Source organism: Schistocerca nitens, chromosome 10 (genome assembly GCF_023898315.1).
Source record: "Schistocerca nitens isolate TAMUIC-IGC-003100 chromosome 10, iqSchNite1.1, whole genome shotgun sequence".
Lineage (NCBI taxonomy): Eukaryota > Metazoa > Arthropoda > Insecta > Orthoptera > Acrididae > Schistocerca > Schistocerca nitens.
In genome coordinates, this window is record NC_064623.1 from 91,611,811 (window position 1) to 91,630,192 (window position 18,382).

Genomic DNA, 18,382 nt, shown 5'->3' on the forward strand with positions numbered 1-18,382 from the left:
CACAGGCAAAACTTGGGAGATGCCATACCGGGGTTCACTGAAGGATGGGGTTTTATACTCATATATTATTAACTTCCGTCTTATGCATAAATGCTCTTTCAAAGCACTAGCACACTGAAGATCACTAGAAAACGCATCGTTATTGATACAATTTGCTGTAAGAAAATGACAGGAAATGTTGTACCAGTGATTAATAATTTTTGCATTCTGCTGTTTTGATATTACAACTTCTGTGTTATCAAAGTTTGCTATTTCAAGGTAATGGGGCATTGAATATGTATAAAAACGCATCGGGTTTGGTATGATTTATTATAATTAAATGTCAGTCAATGACATATCCATCATAACGGCGATGTATAAGACATTTAAGTTCGTGAAATCATGGCAGTGAAGTGGATGTGCCCAAAGACTGCAGAATCATAGAGTCAAAGTTCGTGGGTTCATGTCCCGCTGTCTGCAATTATTTTTCTTCATTCACCTTAGCATTCTTATTAACTTAATAGAAGTATGTTCTGTAAAATAGGACATTATCTACATAAGAGCTCTTTTTCCCAAAGAGGGCGTTTTCTTCCATTGTGTGAATATACTAGAGAATATGAGCCAACCAATATTGTTTTCTCCGTTACTGCTTGACTCGATCACGATCCAGTATTTACGTATTCATTCAAAAATCCGAATCACAGAACAAGACCTACGATGTTACAGAAACAGCACTCTTTTGTTGCACTTTCTCATAAAAAACACACACACACAACATTAAACATCTCACATTTAGAACTGAAAACACGAGAAACATTAACCGTGCAGCAAAGCTAACATAAAAGCATTAAATATCTCTCCAAAACGCGTCTTTTAATACAATTTGTTGTGATAAAGTGTCAGGAAATGAGATGTCAGTGCCGGCCGGAGTGGCTGTGCGGTTCTAGGCGCTGCAGTCTGGAGCCGAGAGACCGCTACGGTCGCAGGTTCAAATCCTGCCTCGGGCATGGATGTGTGTGATGTCCTTAGGTTAGTTAGGTTTAATTAGTTCTAAGTTCTAGGCGACTGATGACCTCAGAAGTTGAGTCGCATAGTGCTCAGAGACATTTGAACTTTTTTTTTTTTTTTTTTTTGAGGTGTCAGTGGAAAAATATGCTGCCTATACATTTTGTCTTGCAGTGAGTTTTTGGCGTTATGTAGTATATGATTATGAAATGGAAAGAAGATACAATATGTAACTTTTGGCTACAGTGAGATATTGCACCCCACACTGAAATCTCAGTTATGGTGAAAGACCAATGTGTAGCACAGCCTAAGGTCTAGATTAGTTCTGATTTATATATGTCACAGCCTTCCCCAGTATGGAAACCATGAGCCGTGTGATCAAAGCAGGGAGGAAAATGCCGTATCCCTTGACTTCTGAAAAACGTTTGACTCAGTACCACGCCAGTGCTTATTACCAAATGTTATATCCTATAGGGTAACAAGTAAAATTTGTGATTATACATACGATTTCTTGGTAAGAAGGATACAGCTTTTTACCTTGGATGGAAAGCCATAGATGTGAAAGTAATTTCAAGTGTGGCCCTGGGAATTGTGTTGGGACTCTTGACATTCATGTTGTATGTTAATTTCCTAGCACAGAAATTTAATTGCAACCTCAGACTTTTCGCAGATGACTGTCATGCAGTCATCAAGGGTACACGAGTAGGTATTCGGCTCCAAAAGCTCATATTGATGATGTTTCATTGAACGGTTCGCCCACTAATGCTTGTTGATGGCCCAGCATTGAAATCTGCAGCAATTTGCGGAAGGGCTGCATTTCTGTCACGTTGAACAATTCTCTTCAGTCATTGTTGGTCCTGTTGTTGCAGGATCTTTTTCTGGCTGTAGCGATGTCAGAGATTTGATGTTTTATCGGATTCCTGATATTCGCGGTAAACTCATGAAATGGCCGTATGGGAAAACCTCCACTTCATCGCTACCTCGGAGATGCTGTGTCCCATCACTCGTGCGATGACTATAACATCACATTCAAGCTCACTTGAATCTTGATAACCTGACATTGTAGTAGCAGTATCTGATCTAATAACTGCACCAGCCACTTCGCTTATATGGTGTTGCTGACCATAGTGCCATGTCATGCCTGTTTACATATATCGGTATTTGAATATGCATGCCTATACTAGTTTCTTTGGTGCTTCAGTGTATAAGTGACAGTTGTCACTGTATGACTTAGGTGTTAATAATGCTAGTAATGACAAAGAGATATGCCCGGTTAGAGGATGAGGCAGGACATCGAGCACAGGAAGTAGCATCCTCTCTATTAAAATATTTAATGGAACATATACTGACAGCCAAAGAAGTAATTTTGTGGTCTGATTCATGTGGTGGACGGAATAGAAACATCAAGATGGTTCTAACACTAAAATCAGTTTTAGACAAGTGCTGTACATTGCTAAAAACGAGACACAGGTTTCTAATACCTTAGTATAGCTTCTTTTGGAATGAAAGCAATTTTGGGGGCATGGGATTCAGTTTCAAACTGCAAAAGACTTCATACGCCAGATGGTTTCATCGATATCATGAAAATACGTTGCAAAAGAAATCCTTTTATAGTCCATTGAACGAAAGCTGAAGATTTAAAGAGTATGAAAATATAGAAAAAACATAGTGAATTGCAAAACTAAATCCTGGAATGAGAAAATAAACTGGATGAAGGTGAGAGAGATGGAATTGCTTCAATACAAACCATTCTACATTATTCAAAACTGAATTTAATAGTGAACCGTCTAAAGTTGACATTAGGAAGAAAGTTTCTGATCGACCCCAAATGAGGAACAAAATTAAGTTTCATGCCCTCTTAAGGCTTCTGTGACCAAATGGTAATTCAGTTTCTGAAACCACGCTAAAAGGCATTCACCGTCTAATCAACCCCCTTCAAATGATGCACAAAATATTTACAGCAAACACTTCAGCCACTCTGATTTCAAGGATAACACTGATGGCTTCATCTGCTTGCAACTTGTTTCTATTGTTGATGGTGAAATATGAGAGTAAGAAATTTCTATTATTCATTTATGCAAGTCTAAAGTTTCAATTTGTAGAATCTTGTAAGATGTAAGAGATTACATTATAATTTCATTCCTAAGAAACTCACACTGAAGACATCTTAAGAAGTAGCCAAATTTTATTTAAATTAAATGTATGCAATAAATTTGTAATGTTGTAATAGGTAAAATGTATTGATATATTCAAATAACATGTGTTAATATTTAGAATCAACGTTACTACCTATGTTCATGTGCCAGTAAAATACATTTACATCTTCAAATTCATTAAAATATATTATTTATTTTCATAATTTTTTATTTCTAGAACTTTTTTAATTGCATCAGAAAGAATACATCATTTTCTGAATATATAAGGAGCATTTTTCTTTAAGTTATGCATGAAGGTATTTCTTCAATAAAGAGGCATATAAAAAGCATAACCAATAAATAGTAATGCTATTTTTCTAACATATCAGTTAGACTTCATTAAATACAGACCAAACCAATACAATCATATTGTACATTGTGAAAATAAATGACAGTAGATTCGTCTCTAATTTACATTACCTGACTAAGGGAGACGTTTTGGCTTGGAGTGAGTTAACGCAAATTGCAAACCTGAAAATTATATATAAAAACATTACATGACCGAGCATCATTTCTACACAAATACAGTTTCACTACATTTTATATTGTTTTAAGATATGAGCATGTGACTTAAATTCAGTTTCAGTATCTTACTGATTAAAATACTAGATTTTGTGAAGTCAAATTTTGACACTTGGTGAATTGATGCATAACACTATCCATATCTCTCTCTCTCTCTCTCTCTCTCTCTCTCTCTCTCTCTCTCTCTCTCTCTCTCTCTCTCACACACACACACACACACACACACACACAGAGTGAGTGAAAGAGAGAGAGAGAGAGAAAGAGAGAGAAAGAGAGAGAGAGAGAGAGAGAGAGAGAGAGAGAGAGAGAGAGAGACTCGTTTGTAACAATTTCTTAAGATATTGACCTGTCTGACAATGAAACTTGCGTGGCATATAATATTAAAAAAATAATCAAAATAGTGAAAGCTGTGGATATTAAATGTGTACCACCCATTGTGACCCATAATGAATCTCATTTCCAAACAAAATGTGCAATAGTACAGTGCTGCAAAAACCTTTTCATATTAATCTCTTTACCACCTAATCAGAATGACTATTATTCCATACATCAAACCTAATTTAATTTATAAAGTGAGCTCAATGATAAAACAACACCTCACAACCAGTACACACTACTGCAACTACCGATGTAAAAAGGGGCCATGTGTCTCTGGATCACATTAGTTAACACCACATTTTTCAGTCAGAGAAAAAGATAAAGTTTGGTATGATTGGTATCTCTCACCATAGATTCTGAGAAGCAAACAACAAAATTGCTCATTCTATTGATAAAATGGGGATGAGTGGCTCCATTCTGTTTTGGTTGCTCTAGTGGTGCACTGCTACATATTGAAACAGTGATATCAATGTATTCCAGAATAGGCAATACATACATGCAAAAAAAACTGAATTATTATTCAAGTAACGTTTTTTCTAGATGTAATAATGCAAACTTTATCACTGCTCCTTGTGGCTCCACAGAAGGAATAGACATATCAATCGTACTAGATGTAAAATTTCATGAGCTTTCTAAGCAATTGCTATTCTTGCTATTCATCAACTCCTTTCATCAACTCCTTGTGGCACCATAACATCACAAGCAGTATTCACCACTGAGCATTCACAAATTTATTTTGAGACAGGTTTCACAAGTCCTGTCTGAAAAAGTCACTGTTTATCCAATCTGCAAATCTATGTGGAAATACATCAGAAGCACATTGGCATTTTCTCATATTAAGAACTAGGTGTTTTCTCAAAGTAGCCTTCCATGAAATTTCTTTTGACAAATGGTGCAAATCCATGTTTTTACATTAATGTGGAACTGCGAATGTGCCCTCACATTGCTGCTTGCAACTACGAGTGTGACCTCTGGTACTTCTGAATCTCTTATGACATGCAGCTGTAAGGGCATTAGCAGTATGCAGCCCCAAATGCCGCCTCAGTTGGCCATTTTTATTGAATGATTTGTTACAAATGTCAAAGATCTACAGGTGTTAGTCATTGTGCATATGTGAATGGCACTTCAGTGCTCTATGGTGTGTGAATCTCTTGTTGCAAAGGGTCATCAATGTAGACATGTTCACCAGTGTGCACCTGTGAATGCCGCTTCAGGGCACTACTGTGTGTGAAAGCCTTGTTGCAAACGCCACAGATGTAGGGGCGTTCACCAGTGTGGAGGTGTGAATGCCGCTTCAATGTGCTGCTATGTGCAAATGTCTTATTGCACACTTTACAGATATAGGGGCGTTTGCCAGTGTGTAGGTTCGAATGCCGCTTCAGTGTGCTGCTACGTGCAAATGTCTTATTGCAAACTACACAGATGTAGGGGCGTTCGCCAGTGTGTAAGGGCATGTGGCCCTTTAGTGAGTTACTATCAGTGAATGCCTTGCTGCAAACACCACAGACGTAAGGTTTATCACCAGTGTGCAAGCGTGAATGCCGCTTCAGGTGACTATTGTTTCTGAATGTCTTATTACAAACGTCACAGATGTACGAACGTTCGCCAGTGTGCAACCGCAAATGCTCCTTCAGGTGAGTACTTTGTATGAATGTCTTGTTGCATACGTCACAGGAGTATGGGCGTTCGCCAGTGTGCTTGAGTGAATGATTTTTCAGTTCACTATTTTGCTTGAAGGCCTTGTTGCAAATGCCACAGACGTATGGATTTTCACCAGTGTGCAACAGAGAATGCTGCTTCAAATGACTCTTGCATCTGAATGTTTTGTTGCAAACGCCACAGATGTATGGACGTTCATCAGTGTGGAACTGCAGATGCCGCTTCAGGTGAACGCTTTGTATGAATGTCTTGTTGCAAACACCACAGGTGTATGGGCGTTCACCAGTGTGCAGGCGAAAGTGTTCTCTCAAACATCTACTACTTGTGAATGCCTTGTGACACACACTACATGAATGACGGGGTTCACATCTGTCCTTGCGCATGTGCTCCTCCAGGTCCTGCAACTGTGCAAATTTCTTTCTGCAGATGTCACATCTGTGCCCCAGACACCTTGTACCGACTTCATTCCCAGAGGATGCTTCCTGCTTGGTGGTGCATTGTATCCTGTTGCTTGTTTCTGCAGCCAGTGGGGTGTTGGTCACCAAATCACCACTGTCTTCAGTACTTTTCTTGTCCTCTATGACAATGGGGAAAGTACTGCAAAAAATTAAGAAAACTGTGTCAGAATGTACTATTACAACACGCTAGAAAATGAAATGAAAAATTATAGTAGCAATAGCTTCATTGCAAAACGTCCTCCAAACTAGATTATAAATTAGGATCACACTGCCTTGAATTGACATAATTGTTAGGAGTCTTTCAAGAGGCAACAGGGAGTTGAGTTCAATTAGAGGATTACTTTTGGACCCAAAAATTGTAAATTTGTCAGACAATATTTCACATTAAGTTAAATATATGCAGATTCACTGATAGTGGGGTTACTGCAAGGATAGCACAAACCACAATCGTTACTTCAGGACATGTTAGAAATTAACTGTTACAGCCATATGATTGTAATGGATGCTGCATGATCATTTAAATCAGCACCATACTCCACAAGTCACCTATTATGTGTGGCAGATACGTTTAGCCAACTGATATGTTGGGAATGTTAATGACTGTATTACAGCCATCATACCACCAGAAATCACTATCACAAAAATGAGTGAGCGACTTTGCTTATACTATTACAAAAAACAGCATTGTGGTCGAGTTGTAGTGGATGGACTATCAAACAGAAGTTGCACTAAGAGAAGCTACTGTAAACATTGTGCATACCTGGAAAATTTATTTTAATTACAGTGGATAGTTAGAAAAAGTTCAGTCTAGAGCTTGATTAAAATCCACAAAGGTATTAGTCTGCAAGAGAAAATTGGTAGGCACAACAGTCTGTCTCAACACTCCATAGTTTATTACAAAACTGAGCCTTTTTGTGTTGAATACATCTTAAGTACAACCAATTGTGGCCCAGTACCTAACTGTAAATTATACATTACTACCCCTATACAATTCTCATTATAGTGTTACAAGTAATATTTCATTCATCTGAATAAAGGTGTTTATTAGTATCATAATTTTCTATAGGCATTAGAACACAGGTAACATTGGTCACAATCCTGTTCACAGGAAAGGGATTTGGTTCTGATGCTACTACACTCTACAAAAGCCAAATAAAGTAATCTTAAGTATATACCCTAATCAACAACTTGAAACACGTACCTACTGCACTAATCATTACCAAATACTTAACAAAAGTAATGGTCATCGACGATCTTCATGCTTTAATCTCCCCTACATGACTGTCAGTCACCATTTTGGTATGTACTTGGCCTAAGATGAGGTTCAAATATGTGAGATTCCTGTGTAAATGACAGCCTCTTTGAACCTACTATTTTTAAGCTGCCCTGCTAGCGGATTGTGTTTTATTTACTTCTAAAGTACACCAAACAAATATCAGGTTTGCAATAACTGATTCTCTGAGGCAGTTTGTGTTAGCATAAAACACTCAAATAGTGCACAGTCCAAAAGCTACAGCACTTTCAAGACGAAATAAAAAATAAAATCGAAAATATATAAAAAAGGTTTACATACCTCTGTTACTTGCATCAGAGCAAAAATTGTAATGCATATAGTTTTTCCGCAAATCGGTATGGAGAAAGCAAGTGATGATGTCCCTAATAATGGTTTCACTACAATCATAGTAGTTATTGGCACAACCTATACACATGATCTGCCCAGCAGTATGCTGTTATTTGCTGATGATGCTGAGATGCACAGGAAGGTGTACAGGTTGAGTGACTGCAGGACGATACAAGATAACTTAGACAAAATTTCTAGTTGGGGTCATAAATGGCAGCTAACTCTTAATTTACAAAAATGTAATATGGACGAGCAGGGGGAAAAAACATACTATTTGGATACAGTGTGAGTAGTATCATGCTTGACACTTCCATGTCATTTTGATATCCGGGCATAGCGTTGCAAAGCGGTATGAAACGGGATGAGCATGTGGGGATTGTGGAAGGGAAGGCAAATGGTCGAATTCGGTTTATTGGGAGAATTTTAGGAAAGTGTGATTCATCCTCTTAAGGCATCCACATACAGCACATTAGTGCGACCTATTCTTGAATACTGCTCGAGTCTTTGACATCTGCATCAAGTTGGATTAAAAGCAGACAACAAAGCAATTCAAGAGGCAGGCTGTTATAATTGTCACAAGTAGTTTCGAACAACTCACAAGTATTACGGAGATGCGTCAAGAACTCAAATGGGAATCCCTGGAGGGCAGGAAAATTCTTTTCGAGGAATACTGCTGGGAAAACTTAGACAACTGGCATTTGAAGCTGAGTGCAGAACGTTTCTGCTACCTCCAAGATACATTTCGCTTAAGGACTAAAAATATACAATAAATTAGGGATCATGTGGAGGTATGTAGACAGTCGTTTTTCACTCGCCCTGGAAACACATTGACTACTCGTGATATAGGGTACCCTCCGCCATGCACCGTACAGTGGCTTGTGGAGTATGAACATAGGTTTAGATGTACACGCATCACTATTTCACAGAATTCACACTACAAACGCAAAATGTTGTCGAATGATGTAAAAACTGACTATCTATGTCATGAAATTCATGATAGCTAACTGCATCATTTACAGCAGTGTGAAGTTACTGTTAATACTGACTACAAGGCCATTAATATACAACATGGACAACAAGAGTATTATCAAACTTCCCAGGAACACACCTGGAGTTGAATGTGCATCTGTTGCTGAGTCTCCATTGAAGATAACATGGTGCTCCCTAATTACCAAAGCACCATCAACACACTTCTCTGTAGCAAGCCTGTAGTTACTTCTGCACCTGTTGAAGGCTCTCCATTTAAAAAAAGAAGTTACATCGTTCTTACCAAGAAACCCACAATCCTCCACACATTTCACGTTAACATCCTATAACATCACACTTTCGTTACTAAACATTGTTTTTGTACTGATTCAAATGTGTCTCTGAAGTTAAGAAATATTCCATTTACATGACTGGCTTGATACATGGATTTCATGATGACATGTGAGAGTTGGCTTTCATATGAACATCTACATTTCATCTACTTCTACATCTATGTACACCAAGTGATCAAAAGTAACCAGACACCCCGAAAACATACGTTTTTCGTATTAGGTGCATTGTGCTGTCACCTACTGCCAGGCACTCCATATTAGCGACCTCAGTAGTCATTAGACATCATGAGAGAGAAGAATGGGCCCTCTGCAGAAATCACAGACTTCAAATGTGGTCAGGTGACTGGGTGTCACTGGTGTCATACGTCCTGAATATCCCTAGGTTCCGATGTGATAGTGAAGTGGAAACGTGAAAGTACACATACAGCACAAAAGCATACCGGCCGACCTCGTCTGTTGACTGAGAAAGACCGCCGACAGTTGAAAAGGGTCGTAATGTGTAATCGGCACACATCTATCCAGACCATAACACAGGAATTCCAAACTGCATCAGGATGAACTGCAAGTACTATGATAGTTACGCAGAAGTTGAGAAAACTTGGATTTCATGGTCGAGCTGCTGCTCATAAGCCATACATCACGTTGCTGCTCATAAGCCATACATCACGTCGGTAAATGACAAATGACACCTCGCTTGGTGTTAGGAGCATAAACATTGGACGATTGAACAGTGGAAAAACGTTGTGTGGAGTCACGAATCACGGTACACAATGTGACGATCTGATGGCAGGGTGTGGGTGTGGCGAATGCCCGGTGAACGTCATCTGCCAGGCTGTGTAGTGCCAACAATAAAATTCGGAGGCGATGGTGTTATGGTGTGGTCGTGTTTTTCATGGAGGGGGCTCGCACCCCTCGCTGTTTTCCGTGGCACTATCACAGCACAGGCCTACTTTGATGTTTTAAGCACTTTCTTGCTTCTCACTGTTGAAGAGCAATTTGCGGATGGCGACTGCATCTTTCAACATGACCGAGCACGTATTCATAACGCACAGCCTGTGATGGACTGGCCTGAATCCAATAGAACACCTATAGGATGTTTGGAACGCCGACTTTGTACCAGGTCTCACCCACCGGCATCGATACCTCTCCTCAGCGCAGAACTCCGTGAAGCATAGGCTGACATTATCCAAGAAACCTTCCAGCACCTGATTAAACGTATTCCTGCGAGAATGGAAGCTGTCATGAAGGCCAAGAGAGGGCCAACACCATAGTGAATTCCAGCATTGCCGATGGAGGGCGCCACGAACTTGTATGCCTTATGCCTGGATACTTTTGATCACATAGTGTACATACTCCACAAGCCACTAGACGTTATGTGGCGGAAGGCACCTTATACCACAATCAATCGTTTCCTTTCTTCTTCTAATCGCAAACAGAGCGAGCGAAAAATGACTATCTATATGCCTCCATATGACCCCTAATTGCACATATCTTACCTTCATGGTCCTTATGGGAAATATATGTTGGCGGCCATAAAACCGTTTACAACAGCTTCAAATGCTGGTTCTCTAAATTTTCTCAGTAGTGACCCCCGAAAGAACTTCACCTTTCCTGCAGGGATTGCCATCTGAATTACCAAAGCACGTCCATAACAACACTTGTGTGTTGTTGGAACCTACCAGTAACAAATAGAGCAGGCTGCCTATGAACTGCTTTGCTGTATTCCTTTAATCCGACTTGGTATGTATCCCAAACACTCGAGCAGTATTCAAGAATAGGTCATACTAGTGTTCTATATGCGGTCTTCTGCGCAGATGAACGACAGTTTCCTAAAATTCTACCAATAAACGAAAATCTACCGCTTGCCTTCCCTACCACAATCCTCACATGCTCGTTCCATTTCATATCGTTTTGCAATGTTACGACCAGATATTGAAATAACATGACTATGTCAAGCAACAATACTACTAATGCTACATCCGAACATTACGGTTTTGTTTTTCCTACTCATCCACATTAACTTATATTTTTCTACATCTATGGGTTAATATGGTTGAAACAGTCTGCCATTCATCGCACAAACTAGAAATTTTGTCCATGTTATCTTGTATCATCCTACAGTACATACATACATACATACATACATACAGGGTGTTTCAAAAATGACCGGTATATTTGAAACGGCAATAAAAACTAAACGAGCAGCGATAGAAATACACCGTTTGTTGCAATATGCTTGGGACAACAGTACATTTTCAGGCGGACAAACTTTCGAAATTACAGTAGTTACAATTTTCAACAACAGATGGCGCTGCAAGTGATGTGAAAGATATAGAAGACAACGCAGTCTGTGGGTGCGCCATTCTGTACGTCGTCTTTCTGCTGTAAGTGTGTGCTGTTCACAACGTGCAAGTGTGCTGTAGACAACATGGTTTATTCCTTAAAACAGAGGATTTTTCTGGTGTTGGAATTCCACCGCCTAGAACACAGTGTTGTTGCAACAAGACGAAGTCTTCAACAGAGGTTTAATGTAACCAAAGGACCGAAAAGCGATACAATAAAGGATCTGTTTGAAAAATTTCAACGGACTGGGAACGTGACGGATGAACGTGCTGGAAAGGTAGGGCGACCGCGTACGGCAACCACAGAGGGCAACGCGCAGCTAGTGCAGCAGGTGATCCAACAGCGGCCTCGGGTTTCCGTTCGCCGTGTTGCAGCTGCGGTCCAAATGACGCCAACGTCCACGTATCGTCTCATGCGCCAGATTTTACACCTCTATCCATACAAAATTCAAACGCGGCAACCCCTCAGCGCCGCTACCATTGCTGCACGAGAGACATTCGCTAACGATATAGTGCACAGGATTGATGACGGCGATATGCATGTGGGCAGCATTTGGTTTACTGACGAAGCTTATTTTTACCTAGACGGCTTCGTCAATAAACAGAACTGGCGCATATGGGGAACCGAAAAGCCCCATGTTGCAGTCCCATCGTCCCTGCATCCTCAAAAAGTACTGGTCTGGGCCGCCATGTCTTCCAAAGGAATAATTGGCCCATTTTTCAGATCCGAAACGATTACTGCATCACGCTATCTGGACATTCTTCGTGAATTTGTGGCGGTACAAACTGCCTTAGACGACACTGCGAACACCTCGTGGTTTATGCAAGATGGTGCCCGGCCACATCACACGGCCGACGTCTTTAATTTCCTGAATGAATATTTCGATGATCGTGTGATTGCTTCGGGCTATCTGAAACATACAGGAGGCGGCGTGGATTGGCCTCATTATTCGCCAGACATGAACCCCTGTGACTTCTTTCTGTGGGGACACTTGAAAGACCAGGTGTACCGCCAGAATCCAGAAACAATTGAACAGCTGAAGCAGTACATCTCATCTGCATGTGAAGCCATTCCGCCAGACACGTTGTCAAAGGTTTCGGGTAATTTCATTCAGAGACTACACCATATTATTGCTACGCATGGTGGATATGTGGAAAATATCGTACTATAGAGCTTCCCAGACCGCAGCGCCATCTGTTGTTGAAAATTGTAACTACTGTAATTTCGAAAGTTTGTCTGCCTGAAAATGTACTGTTGTCCCAAGCGTATTGCAACAAACGGTGTAATTCTATCGCTGCTCGTTTAGTTTTTATTGCTGTTTCAAATATACTGGTCATTTTTGAAACACCCTGTACATACATACATTAATCCTTGTTCCACAGATCATGAATACATTTTGTAATGATGTGGAATGTATCATTTTAACATAAGTTTTCTTTAAACAAAATAATTAATTGATTAATTAATTTTTTTCTTTTTTTATAGTTACTACTTCATATCTAAGACTTCATCTATTGAGTAGAAGGAGTTGTCATTCAGAAATTCTTTTAATTTTCTTTTAAATGTTGGTTGGCTATCTGTCAGACATTTAATACTATTTGCCAACGACGATCTTTCCCATACACCACAGCATCATCAGCAAACAACTGCAGATTGCTGTCCACCAACTTACTTATGTATGATGAAAAAAAGATACTGAACAGTAATTGTGTGGATGCCTTCAGCTACCCTTGTTGTTTATGAGCTAGATCCATGCTTTCTTCCAACACAGCTTTTTATTCCAGAAATCCAGGGGTTATTATCGCTGAAATACGGTCTAACTAAGACACAAATTCTATACAGGATGTGACAAGAAATGCATTTGGTGCCGAGACCGTGTTCAATTTTAGAAGACCCATGACACCAATGTTTTTATCACTAATTTCTGCAGCAACACGAGAATTAAATTACTGCCACATTTTTGGAACTTCTCTTGTAAAGGAACATTATGCTTTGCACTGTTACACTCACAAGTGAACATTGTCAAGTAACAATGAACCATCTTGATAAGAAACTTGACTTGAGAGCAACGTGACGCAGTCGACAAGCATACTGGGGTCACTGCTCTTCTCAGTTCTGAGTGCACAGAGATCACATAGACTAGAAAACAGTGTCTCCCGCCAAGTATGTGTGCCTGCTGAGAATTTCTCCAGATTTCATTCAACCCCGCATAACGTAATTGTCATCTTCAACACAGTTCTTGGCCGCACCGTGCAGGGACAATGACGATGCTCCTGCAGCGGTCTCGATGGGAAGTGTTTGATCACCCTCCATGCTGCCCAGACTTGGCTCCCTCTGATTTTCATCTCTGCTCAAATGAACTGCTGGTTGTAAAACCAATATTTTGGCACAGACAACGAGCTACAGTCCAGCACAGAAAATTTCTGGAAAGCACAGGTGGCTGCCTTCTATGATGTGGGTATTGAAAAGTTGGTACAATGCGACGACAGATGTCTAACTCAGAGTGGCGACTACAGAAAGAAGTAGCTGGAAGTTGTAGCTAACTGTTGCAAATAAAACTGTTCTGATTATCACTGTAGTTTCCATTTTGTGACTAAGTGTTCCTTATTTTCTGAATAGCTTTTGTATGTTGTACTGAACGTTTTCGTTTTTCAAAATTGATTAATCATGTTGGGGTATTTTGCAAAATTTCAAATTATTAAAAAAGTTGATTATATATTGTTCAAGAACATTAATTGCATATAACTTTTACATGATTATCATTTTTTTAAATGTCTTCGTTTAGAAGATATTCCCTCTAAACCTGAAATACCAAATTACCTTTTGGAGTGTGTTTTAACCATAAAATGTGACACTGAGCACACAAAAAATAAAACATATTGCAGTATCTTGCCCCCTCTACACACCTGGCAAGTTTCATCAAGTTAGTTTATTGACACTGGGAGCGTTCCCCTGTCAGTTGCGGTTATTGAATCATCCATTAGTTCCTTGACACAATCTTTCGGGCCACTGAAAGCTTTTACAAAGGATCAGAATTTCTTTGGGTTTTGTGAATGGTGTTTCGATAAGAGTCTACAAAGGCAGTCCTTGAACGTTTCTATCACAGGCCTTTCGACAGTCAAAAAAGTTTAATTTAGCATCTCTCTATGTATAGCCCTTTGCCTCTTTTTGCACCTATCACTTAGTAGTCACTTTTTACTTAGCAACTTCTTTAAAAAAAACTGTATACATTGAGAGTCTAACCCACCACAAATAGTTCTACCGGGTATATATCTATTCACTGGCTGGTCATCTATTTACTAGACTTGTGCCTGAGTTCCTTTACTCGCTCCTACAGAGAGCTAAACATTTTGAGTACAGCCACGAGATACGATAACACTGGCTCTTTATCTATATTACTGAAAATATTTGCCTTTCTACTTATTTTACACTGAGATGACAAAAGTCATAGAACATCTCCTAATATCATGTCATACATCATTTTTCCTGACGTAGTTCAGCATCTCAACAAGTCATTCAAAGTCACCTGTACAAATAATGAGCCATGCTGACTCTATAGCTGTCCATAACTGCGACAATGTTGCCGAAACAGGATTTTGTGCACGAAATGACTTCTCGATTATGTCCCATAAATGTTCAGTGGGATTCATGTCAGATGATCTAGGTGGCCAAATCATTCACTAGAATTGTCCAGAATGTTCTTGAAACAATCCACGAAAAATTCTTGCCCAGTTACACGGCGCATTGTCATCCGTAAAAATTCCATCGTTGTTTGCGAACATGAAGTCCATGAAAGGCTGGAAATTCCACTGTTGTTTGCAAACATGAAGTCCACGAATGGCTCAAAATGGCCTCCAATTTGCTGGACGTATCCATTTCCAGTCAATGATCGGTTCAGTTGGACCAGAGGACTCAGTCCATTCCATGTAAACGAAGCCCACACTATTATGGAGCAACGACCAGGCAGCACAGTGACTTGCTGACAATTTGGATCCATGGTTTCGTCCGTTCTGCGCCACACTTCAACCTACCATCAGATCTTACCAACTGAAATCAGGACTCATCTCACCTGGCCACGGATTTCTATTTGAGTAGAGTCCAACAGATATGGTCACGAGCCCAGGAAAGGCACCGCAGGCGATGATGTGCTGTTAGCAAAGGCACTCGTCTCAGTCACCTGCTACCATAGCCCATTAATGCCAAATTTCGCCACACTGTGCTATGGGATGAAAATGAGCATTTGGCGTCATTGGCCAAGAGGCCCCTTGCAGGGCAGGTCCGACCACTTTGGAGCACGTCTTATTACATTCGATGCCACACTGGGCGACCTGCGCGCCGGATGGGGATGAAATGATGATGAAGACAGTACAACACCCAGTCCCTGAGCAACCAGCTGGGAATCGAACCTGAGCCTATAGGACGGCAATCCATCACACTGACCACTCAGCTATCGAGGCGGACTGCTATGGGATACATTCGTTGTACACCCCACATTGATTTCTGCGGTTATTTCAAGGAGAGTTGCTTGTGTGTTAGCACTGACAACTCTAAGCAAACACAGCTGCTAAGGTCATTAAGTGAAGACTGTCAGACACCGCATTGTCTGTTGAGCAATGCGTGGCTCGTATTCATGCCATCTCTCTCTTTTACATTCTGTTTTACTGTACTGCCACATCGTTTTGTTAATTCAATTACTGGCGTTACTGAGTTGCTGCCCTGTCTGCCTGTGAGCAGCAGCAGCAGCAGTTTCTATGTGGCAGGGAGTTGCAACGCACCAGCAGGAGAGTTCGGAGCTGACAGTCGGACGGTTGGGATGTGGCAGAAGTCGGTTGGGTTGGAGCTGCCATGACTTGCCCAACCGTTGCCAACATACATAGTTTCAATAGGTACGGTCTTGGTTGATCGCCGGTTGGTCGTCTTACTGGACGACTTGACTGCTTGCTGATCGTTTATGGGTTGGAGATGTGTGTGTCTCAACCCGTGGTTCGTCCTCGCTACTGCATAGTCACTGCTTTTACCAGTGGTCGTGCTCTTCGTCCAAGTGTTTGTGATATTGTGTGTAGCTTGTGATGTCGACTGCCCAGTTACTGTAGTTCTGTTTCCGTGCTGATGTGTAGCAGTTGATCGGTTGGCGCAGTCATGATGTAGCACCAGTGGGGCATGCAGAATCGGGAAGGTGCAGATAGCCATCACTTGTCTGATGATTGTTGACACACATGTCTGAGTGGGGATGACCTCAGTTGACTGTCAGTCAGTCTTCTTGTTAGACGACGTTTATTTGGCCGGCGATTGCTTGTGGGTTGGCTGTGTGTGCCGACTCATGGTTCATCCTCGTTATTGCACAGTCATTGCCATAAGCATCTAGTCCTCGTGCAGATGTTCTGGGGCTGTCTGTAGTTTATGTGATTTTTAGGACAAGTTTATTTAAGTGTTGTCAGAGTACTGCTTCTCAGTTAGTCGGTCATTTGATTAAACGACGTGGGTTTCGGGTCGTCCACCTCTTATGGGTTGTCTGGGATCCATTCTTGTTTGGTTCCACAGTCTCTGCTGTCAGCATTATTGGAATTTTGGTGCAAGTATGGAGCGGAACCTTGGTGCAAGTGTGGAGCGGAACCTTGGTGCAAGTGCGGAGCGGAACCTTGGTGCAAGTGTCGAGCAGAAATCACCTTGAGCATTGGTGTGTTGACGGTCTGTCAATTGTGTTGCCGTCAGATTGAGGATGGTTGGGCCGACTGCCTGTCTCACCTAAGTGATCGTTAGTATTTCAAGTGGTGGCTGACCCCCGAAACTTCTGAGTGCCATTATCTGCACTGCCTTTTCTTATTTTCTGTTGTATGTATTTGTAGGGCTCATAGCTGATAGTTTTGAATTTTTTTAGTGGTGTTTTAAGTCATGGGACTTCAACCACTTATAATGAAAATTCCTTGCTTGTAAAATGTTAGATTGTTTGGGCCTTCAGCCTGATTAAAATATTGTTTATAGATAAAGCCTTGGGCCTTCTGCCTACTAAAAATTAATTTAGTTGTGTTTTGAGTCATGGGCCTTCTGGTGCTTTAAAATTAAAAGTTTCTTGCTTGTCAGGTGTTAGATTTATTGTGCCTTCAGCCTGATTAATATATTGTTTAAATATAAAGCTTTGGGTCTTCTGCCTACTAAAAGTTACTTTAGTTGTGTTTAAAGTCATGGGCCTTCAGCCGTTTTAAAATTAAAGTTCCTTGCTTGTCAAGTATTAGACTGTTTGGAGCCTTCAGCCTAATTTAAGATAAGGCTTTGTTGTTTAAATTTATTATACCTTGAGTTTTAAGTCATGGGGCGTTCAGCCGTTTTTAATTTAAAGATCTTTGTCTTTCGAACATCAGACTCTTTGGGGCCTTCAGCCTAATTGAAGATAAGGCCTTCTGCCTTCTGTTCTTTTATTTAATTTTACTTGAGTATTAAATCATGGGCCTGCAGCCATCTTTCAATTAAGGTTGTTGCTTTTCAAGTCCGAAAATCTTTTGGGCCTTCAGCCAAGTTGTAGAACTTATTTAACGTGAGGTCTTCTGCCCTCTAAACATTCTCTTTGGCATCTGAATTTTGAGTTAATAGCTTTTAGCCTTTTTCTAAATTAAAGTGGTTGTGCCATTAAGGCATAAAATAGTGTGGCATGTTCAGCTGATAACTAAGTTCAAGAATTTGTATTGTAATGTTTGGTCAAATAAATAAAGTTATGTGTGTTCGAGTGTAACTGACAGCCGCTCATTTTGACCCCTTTCCACAATTCCAACCACCTAACCTGTCCTGCGGGTTTAGCAGGTCGTTTCATTCGTGGTGGGACGTAATGTCTGAAATTTGTTATTTCGACCCACTCTTCACACTGTAGACGTCAGAATATTGAATTCCCTAACGATTTCAGAAATTGTT

At 40.5% G+C, this 18,382-nt stretch overlaps 2 protein-coding genes across 9 annotated transcripts in view; one reads left to right on the forward strand and one right to left on the reverse strand.

Moving 5' to 3' along the window:
• The window catches only part of LOC126210633 (zinc finger protein 239-like), a 468,318-nt gene that overhangs the window by 327,560 nt on the left and 122,376 nt on the right, over window positions 1–18,382 (forward strand). The gene's annotated exons all lie outside the window — the stretch shown is intronic.
• LOC126210630 (zinc finger protein 501-like) overlaps window positions 1–18,382 on the reverse strand; it is a 157,674-nt gene that overhangs the window by 6,772 nt on the left and 132,520 nt on the right. For 4 of the 6 annotated variants that reach the window (XM_049939936.1, XM_049939934.1, XM_049939935.1 and 1 more), the window contains one exon: window positions 5,019–6,335. The exons of 1 other annotated variant lie outside the window; for it this stretch is intronic. In XM_049939936.1, the coding sequence (XP_049795893.1) occupies window positions 5,213–6,335 (1,123 nt within the window). In that variant the 3' untranslated portion in view covers window positions 5,019–5,212. Of the gene's footprint in view, window positions 1–3,412; window positions 3,651–5,018; window positions 6,336–18,382 lie in introns of those variants that run through there. One more of the 6 variants, XM_049939939.1, reaches the window with a different exon arrangement.